Below are 8,469 nucleotides of genomic sequence, written 5' to 3' on the forward strand. Positions count from 1 at the left end.
GAGGATAAAATCAAAGAAGGAATCCTCACACCAAGTGATGTAATCCTCACTGCGTACGGAGGTACCAGGATTCCACAACTGGGTAAAACAACAATTACAGGGACACACAAAGGAAAAATAATCACGTGTTATTTTTTATGTCACAAGAACAGAAGGACCAGCAATTCTTGGACTCAATACCTGCAAAAAGCTAAATATTGTGTCAATCAATGGTGAAGTGAAGGCAACTCCGAGCAGGATTGACAGAGATATGCCTATCAAAGACCGACCACCAATCACAAACAAAGAGGAACTGATAAGCATGTACCCTGAATGCTTTGACGATACAGTCGGGTGCTTTGTGAAATGTCGATATCATATAACAGTCGACCCCAATATCAAACCAATTGTTCACCCACCTCGCCGCGTCCCTCTAGAACTAAAAGAGAAGCTGAAGACAGAGTTGGACAAAATGGAAAAAAAAAAGAAATAATCACCAAAGTGACACGACCAACAGACTGGGTGAATTCAATCGTAATCAAGGAAAAACCCAATGGTACACTACGGATATGCCTCGACCCAAGGGACCTGAACAAGGCTTTAAAAAGAGAGTACCATCCAATTCCAACCCTTGAAGAAATCACACCATCATTGGCTGGGTCCAAATTATTCAGCAAACTGGATGCCAGTAATGGGTACTGGAATATAAAGATAGACGAAGAGTCATCCATGCTCACTACCTTCAACACACCATTTGGCAGATATCGATTCAACCGACTCCCATTTGGATTGAAGGTGAGCCAAGATGTTTTCCAGCGCCAAATAGATGAGACCTACCAAGGCTGCAAGGGAGCAATAGGAATAGCAGATGACATCCAAGTGCATGGCAAGGATGAGACCACACATGACTTGAATTTACATGAAGCTATGGAGAAAACCCGACAAGCAGGCATCAAACTCAATGCAAACAAGTGTGTGGTAAAAGCAAAGAAGTGCAAATTCTTTGGAATTATATACTCGGCAGAGGGAGTTAAACCATACCCCGCTAAACTGGAAGCCATCTGAGACATTAAAGAACCCAAAGACAAGAAGGAACTCAGGAGTTTCCTAGGACTCATCCACTACATGGGAGCCTTCATACCCAAGCTGGCCGATCTCACTGCAAATCTCCGGGAACTAAACAGAGATGACGTAGAGTTTGATTGGTGTGCTTCACACACACAGGATTTCAAAGCAATCAAAAAGCTCATCAGTAAGGAGACAACTCTGCAATACTATGACAGACGCAAACCAATAATACTCCAAGTCGATGCATCTATGAGAGGAGTTGGCGCAGCACTGATACAGGAAGGTAAACCCATTGCATATGCCTCGAAAGCTCTCTCACCCACAAAGACAAGGTACGCAAATATTGAAAGGGAACTCCTGGCAGTAGTATATGGATGTGAAAAGTTCCAAACATACCTGTATGGCAGAAATTTCAACATTGAAACAAACCATCGCCCGCTAGAACAAATACATAGAAAAAAATCTCATGAAAGCACCAGCCAGACTGCAAAGATTACTGTTAAGGCTTCAAACATACGACTACGATATCAGGTACAAGCCAGGAAAAGACCTGATATTGGCGGATACTCTGTCCAGACTATCATCACATGACAAACAGGAGATGGAAGGACTAAGCATAAAGGTCCACCACATTGTGAATGTAACAACCACAAAACTAGCAGAAATCAAAGAGGAGACCAGCAAAGATGATGAACTCCAGCTCCTTACTCAGATGGTGATTCAGGGGTGGCCAGAAAAGAGACATCAGGTGCAGCCCCTAATTCGTGAATATTGGGCCATCCATGATGATATATCAGTGGAGAATGGAATCCTGATGGCTGGATCCCGAATAATTATACCCAAGTCAATGCAAAAAGAGATTCTTGACAAGATCCACCAAGGGCATCTCGGAATGGAGAAATGCAAGCTCCGAGTCAAGTCAGCAGTATATTGGGTAGGCATGTACAAAGACATAGAGAAGACAGTTTCTACATGCCACATCTGTCAGAAGTACAGAAACTCACAACAAAAGGAGGAAATGATATCTAGTGACATCCTAAGAAGGCCATGGCAAACTATTGGAGTAGATCTGTTCACAGAGGGCCAAGAATGGTATTTGATTATGGTCTGCTACTACTCCAAATTTCCATTTGTGAGAAAAGTGAAAGACCTGAGAGCCAAAACAATCACTACAGTGGCTCGAGGACTTTTAGCAGAGCAAGGAATACCAGAGCAGATCATATGTGACAACAGAACCCAGTTCACATCACAAGAATTCAAAAAACTAGCCGATGAGTATGGGTTCAATATTACAACCTCATCTCCACACTACCCCAAAGGTCATGGGTTTATAGAAAGACAGGTGCAGACAGTGAAGAGAACACCAGTCAAATGCCGAGAGACTAAGGAAGACCCACACCTGGCACTTCTGTCCCTACGAGCGACACCACTGAGAGCTGATATGAAATTCCCAGCAGAATTTGTTAGTGAACAGTACAAACTGTGTTTTAAAGTAAACAGTATTACTACACTGTGTCTAATGATATATAGGTGTCGCTGCGCTGAAAGTAGCGCAGTTCGTGTAACATGGAAAAGTAAATAAACACGTAAAATAATAACTATGTTTCGTATTGAGTTGTCTATCCCATTAGAACGAAATAACACATAACATATATATATATAAAGTCGAATTTAAAGTTAAAGAATTAAGGCTTAGAAAGTAGGTGCTAAATGCAGTATTCAAACCTTGTTTCAGGGTAAGCTCCAGGTAGTGTGTCTGCAGAGCACGTTCACCACTTATGGCTATCAGGCGTCATCAGCGATACCGTGCGTCCGTCGTCGGATCTATGTCCGAAATTTCGAGGTGCACGTAGGGTATATTTTAAAAGAAGCATTTATTAGTCCGACAGTCATTTCGGCTTCATACTGCACTGCTCCCTAGCAGGCGTGGAACGATGCAATAACACCAGATGCACCGCACAGTGCAAAAGAGCCTCCTCAGGTGACATGCGATGCTTCACAAGTTCAGAAATTTACATTTCGATTTCGCTTCAAGCAATATTGTTGGTGATGAGAGATTCTAGCAGTTCAGATCTATTTGTTACAGTGAGAAAGAATTGGTTAAGAAGAAAATGAAAGGATAAAAACACAAAGCATCTAAGATGAATCGGGCTGGGGGGCGTTTGTGGTGAATAAGTCATTGTTACAAAAAAAGTAAAAATTACAAAGAATCTTGCGAATACGGAGGGGCATTAGATTGAACAGCTCCAGCGTGTGTAAGCTTTTGATGTCTGGCTAGGGCAGTCAAGCACAACACCACAGTCAGCTTCAGGTCTTTAGACCTTGTGGCTGCCTACGTTTACACACACACACACACACACACACACACACACACACACACACACACATTCAAATAAGAATTAGAAGCACTTCGATGGATGTAAACAATATCGTGTACATATAGCTTAGGTTTTTGTCGATAGTTATATCTAGGTCACAGCTAACATTTGACGTTATTAGAATCTCTCCCGGTGGAAGAGAATAGAATTGTTTAAGTAATCGTCTCTTCCAGAATGGAATAGCACAAGTTTTAACCTCGTTTAACAGAGTTTCTCATTGGATCGTAGCACACAGGTAAGACTGGAGTTTGTCTGGTACCTGGACCATTGATGACATTTTGTATTGTGAAAGAAACGTTTACTGTGTTTGATGACATTTCTAATGTCATTTATGTCAGTAATAACGGGAAGTGGACCGTAGCTCACATTTAAATTCTGCGAATATTAAATGGTGTGTATGTGTGTGTATGTGAGAGTACTCACACATTTATTCATGAAAATACCTATCTATATACACAAACCTATACTTGTAAGGAATAGTATCAATTTTCTCTCTCCCCATCTCTTTCTTTATGTGTGTGTGTGTCTTGACAAGCTAATAAATCCAGAGACAACACATGTGACCAGTGCACTATTTGTAAAATGCATATCATTAAGTCAGACATCTTGCAATTCAACCTATAAGTACATTTAACAAACACATCTTTCTTTTAAACATTTATTGAAACATGACCGAGTTCTTGCTTATTTTGATATCAAAATTTTGTTCATATATTCCTACAAGTATCTTACAATTTGCCTGCAACAGAAAATTTCTTCAACCAGTCATCAATGTTTCTAGATCTGTTTCATCTTCAGAAGGAAGTGATGTTGCATTGTGTTACCGCATCATTATGGTAGAGAAGTTCGTTGTGATTGGTGTAGACATTACGACCTGAATTTCAAGTTAAACCAATTATATGTCATCCATCAGACGTCTATTTTTGCATGTGACCACCGAATGTTGCCTGTTTATTATAGTATTATGTTTTACTAAAAGTACTGTATCCATCATTAATTGTAAGTTTTCTGGGGAATTCCGTAAAAAACAGACGTGATGTTTAATAGAGTGTTTTTAAAGTATTGTACCGAATGGTGTAATGCTTTACAATTACTCGTATATTTATGGTAAACCAACGAGCTTTTGTGGTAAATAGAACAATTATAGTCGTGAAGTTTACAACTTGTACTTATATAATGATAAAATAATAGAATGCGGCGAGACTTGTGGTATTCTACTTTGGTAAAAAATGTATATAAAGTTTCTTAAGTTTGTGTGCAATAGCGAGAAGAGAATATGACATTTCGGATAAAGCCCTTCTTTGTGTGTGTGAGAGAGAGAGAGAGAGAGAGAGAGGGGTTTTTCATCGCCCTTAGTGCATGAGAGATTGGACATAAAGGAGAATGATAGAAAATGGCGAAGAATTAGTAATTGTACGAAGTGGGGAAAGAATTTGGGAGGGGAGTGGAAAGGAAATAAGAGCGACGAAGGAGAGGAGTGTTGAACGCAAAGGAATGGTAGATTTAAGGCAATATTAACAAATATGCCAATATGCATGTCTCAGTGGTTAGAATGTCGGGTTGACAATCATGAGGTAGTGAGTCCAAATCCGCTGCAGACGTCACTGGAGCCAAGCTGTGTTGGCGTTTGCTTTTCCTTTGGACAACATCAGTCCAATGTGGTGAGGGAAGGCTGGTCTGCATGGGCGACTGCTGGTCTTCCACAAACAACCACGCCCGGGTTTGTGTCTCAGAGGGTTGCCATGGTCATTCACGACCGAAGGTGGTCTTTACCCGTTTCCATATCAAATACTGAAAGATGGTATACAGAGGGAGCAAATGTTTTGAAGAGCACGTGTTAGTCGAGAATTCATTGAAAAACTTAGTGAAGAAGGTGCATTAAAGCGATCATTCAGGCGACCGTTTCACCAGTTTTTATATATGCCATCGCAGCGTTTGCATATTATGTTGATGAAGATGGAGCTGAGGCTTTGAGTGATTCGATACAGGGTGCTGGCATTAGCATTGTGGCGTTATTGGTTGACATAACGTGTAGCGAACCCACTTGAAAACAGCTGGTTGAGTATGGCTGGGGGTGGCGAGGCTAAGCAGCTTTCTAACTAGAAGGTTGTGGAGATTCTTGTCTCTTTTGAGGCGAGTTAATGTGATCAGGACTGAAATTCGTTAAGTGCTGCAAATATATTTACATAAGCGTTAAAGGTTATGATAGCGGGCGCTTGTGCAATGCATACTGGGAACGAGCTGGAAACCACGTGATTACGAAGCGAACTTCTAAACTACAAATTCATACAAGTTGTTAACAGTAACTTCACTATTTTCCAATGACGCTGCTAACTATTTGCGCTATGTAAATGTTAAAGTAACTGGCTGGGACTGGAGTAGAGAAGGAGGAAGCAGTGATCTTTTGTAACTCACCTGTCTGACATACTTCCTCTGTAGATATCGTCCTCCACCAAACCTCTAACATCAACAAACAATTGAAGGATTGTCAAGTATATCTCCACACAAGTCAATTACACACTTTAGAGAAAGGAACAGAAACGATAAGAATGTGATCGAGGTGGGGGAGGCGCCGCCCTACATTTTTGTTCAGCCATGTGTCTAACAGTCACCTTCAATGGAGCATTTTGTCATTTTGACGTTTTTACATGTGTCTGTCTGATCAATAATCTTGTCAAGTTTAATTAGTTCCGACAAATATTATTGCAAATTGCACACGTGGGTTGCTGTTTGGCTTTTGATTAAGTCATGACTTAGAGAAGCAAACATCTTAAGTATGTTGCGATTGTTATTTTGTCTGGACTCGGACTAAAGCGAGCCGAGTTAATACAAGAATTATAGTTATTAGTTAATAATCTGGCAAATCTTATACAGATGATCAGGTGATGCTTAATTCTAGGTTAATCATGAACACTCCTAACGCTCTACGAAAGCTGGAATAATTGATTTCATTGTGCCAGAAGAAAATGCTTGCTACCCAACCATGTTGTTCTTTTAAGAATGGATTGTATCGATATATAACACATAATATACAAACGCACATGCACACGTTCACAATCATGTACATACATACGTACATACATACATACATACGTACGTACGTACGTACGTACGTACATACATACATACATACATACATACATACATACATACATACATACATACATACATACATACATACATACATACATACATACATATACGCATGCATAAGTCTCTCTCCTTATGTATATTATGAATGTCTATATACAAATACATACATGTATGTATGTATGTATGTATGTGTGTGTGTGTGTAAAGATTAATATTATTCAAAATATGTACATTAGTACATACACAGATGCTTTAGGGAGAACTCGACGCAAGAGTCCAGCAGAATTACCTGAAGCCATTTTCATAGAAATATATCCCTAGATAGACTTATGTCCGAAATCACTTTGGATATTTGCCCTGGAATGGATCTGATTTCATCATTTAAAACTAATTTATCAACGGAAGAGTTACAAGTAAAAAGACACTAATCACAGCACATCAAACTTATTAAATACAAATAATATAGGACTATGGTAGTCACGGTTTTTTTAAAATTCAATCCATGGCTCAATCGTTACGTGGAAAGTTTTGCAATCATAAGAGCTCAGTTTTGATCCAACTGAATGTGTTTTACCATTGGCTTATGTCGATACTCAAGATAACAGAAACTCACGAGTGTGAAGTTTACAAAGCTAAAAAGAGACCAAGAAAAACAAGGAACATAACAACAAAAATTCAAAATGTAAAACTTCACACTAGGGTGGAAAACTACCCAGGATAATTCCTTGCTAGTCTTACCACTGTCAGTCAACTTTCGTTAAACACATTAGAAAATAACACTTCCTTCTCCAGTCTTATTTTCTTCATAGGAAAAAAATTGTGGGAAGCTTAATCAGAGATAAAAAAAAATGTTTATCTTCAAATCTTTCAGGTAAGTCCATGACACCACTTCTTTTGTGATAGCCACGAGGTGATAGAAAACTAGCTGTTCTTCCTTGTTAAACAAAGATGGCGGGTCGATAGCTGAATTCATCCCACACATAACAGTAGCTTTTCAACGCACGAATCAAATCGGTGATGCCTGGGTCCTGTACAAGAGGATCTCGTTGCCCTGTGCGCATCTCGAACAAATCCAGCAGTTGGCACTTCTGTTCCTGTAGAGCTTTTCTCGAACAGAAGATGCCTTTCTATCGTAGCACTAGCAATACCAAAGAAGTTTGCAAGCTCTCCAATGTTACCGAATTGAGAGTCATCAGAAAAAAATGCCCATTTTCTCCTCGTCGACGGTCAGGAGAGCTTACAGGCAATTGTCTCCTCCACTAACCTAGAAGATGAGATCGCCTCCGTTTTCGTTGTCGTAATAGTGAAGATGTTAGTCTTTAGTTACGTTAGCCTCATTCACTGTCTGGTTGCTCTTATGTCGATATTATCAACAAGCATTGCACATATATCAAATAAAATACTTTTAACAAAACAGAATATGCAGCAGGCAAAACAAGACACACACACCTACGCTCGGCTGTGCCGTGGAAGAACGAAATAACAATAGAAGGACGGAAAAATAACATTAATGTTTTTGAAAGAAGGACGACGAGTAGATGACATTACAAAGACAGGGGGAAATCTAGTGAGGAAGAGGTCAGAACGAATGGAAATCAACAATCGAAGTGGTGGGGGCATGTATTGAAAAATATGAAATAGAGAAATATAAAAAAATATGAAAATGTAAGTCCTAAAATGGAGAAAGCCATCTGGGGCAAAACAGGGCATTTCACGGAGCCCTAAATATCTTTCAAGTACCTTCTACCTGCCAGGCAATTAGAAACGTTATATTGTTATTTGAAACATTCACCTAAATCCGGTTGGTCAATTTTATTCTATAAATGATACTTTAAAGAAAAGTAAGTGACGACAACTTGGCCGTCAGGCAGGGAAACAAAGATCAATGGTGGACAGCAAAGTAAAATGATCGATAAGAAACGATACACGTTACTAATACTGCAACCACCAC

At 39.6% G+C, this 8,469-nt stretch overlaps 2 protein-coding genes across 2 annotated transcripts; both read left to right on the plus strand.

The window, feature by feature from the left end:
* The first annotated feature begins 345 nt into the window (after positions 1 to 345).
* LOC115219358 (uncharacterized protein K02A2.6-like) lies at positions 346 to 1,044 on the plus strand. Its single transcript, XM_029789519.1, has one exon. The coding sequence runs from the start codon at positions 346 to 348 to the stop codon at positions 1,042 to 1,044; it is 699 nt and encodes a 232-aa protein (XP_029645379.1).
* Positions 1,045 to 1,648: 604 nt separating this feature from the next.
* LOC115219359 (uncharacterized protein K02A2.6-like) lies at positions 1,649 to 2,629 on the plus strand. The gene has a single exon (XM_029789520.1). It carries the CDS (start codon positions 1,649 to 1,651, stop codon positions 2,627 to 2,629), a length of 981 nt encoding a protein of 326 aa, XP_029645380.1.
* The last annotated feature ends 5,840 nt before the right edge of the window (positions 2,630 to 8,469 follow it).

This window comes from Octopus sinensis, linkage group LG14 (genome assembly GCF_006345805.1).
Source record: "Octopus sinensis linkage group LG14, ASM634580v1, whole genome shotgun sequence".
In the NCBI taxonomy this organism is placed as follows: Eukaryota; Metazoa; Mollusca; class Cephalopoda; order Octopoda; family Octopodidae; genus Octopus; species Octopus sinensis.

Excerpts from the sequence above, each read along its gene's own strand:
- LOC115219358 (XM_029789519.1), top strand. The coding sequence starts at position 346 with ATGTCGATATCATATAACAGTCGACCCCAATATCAAACCAATTGTTCA.
- LOC115219359 (XM_029789520.1), top strand. The coding sequence starts at position 1,649 with ATGGAAGGACTAAGCATAAAGGTCCACCACATTGTGAATGTAACAACC.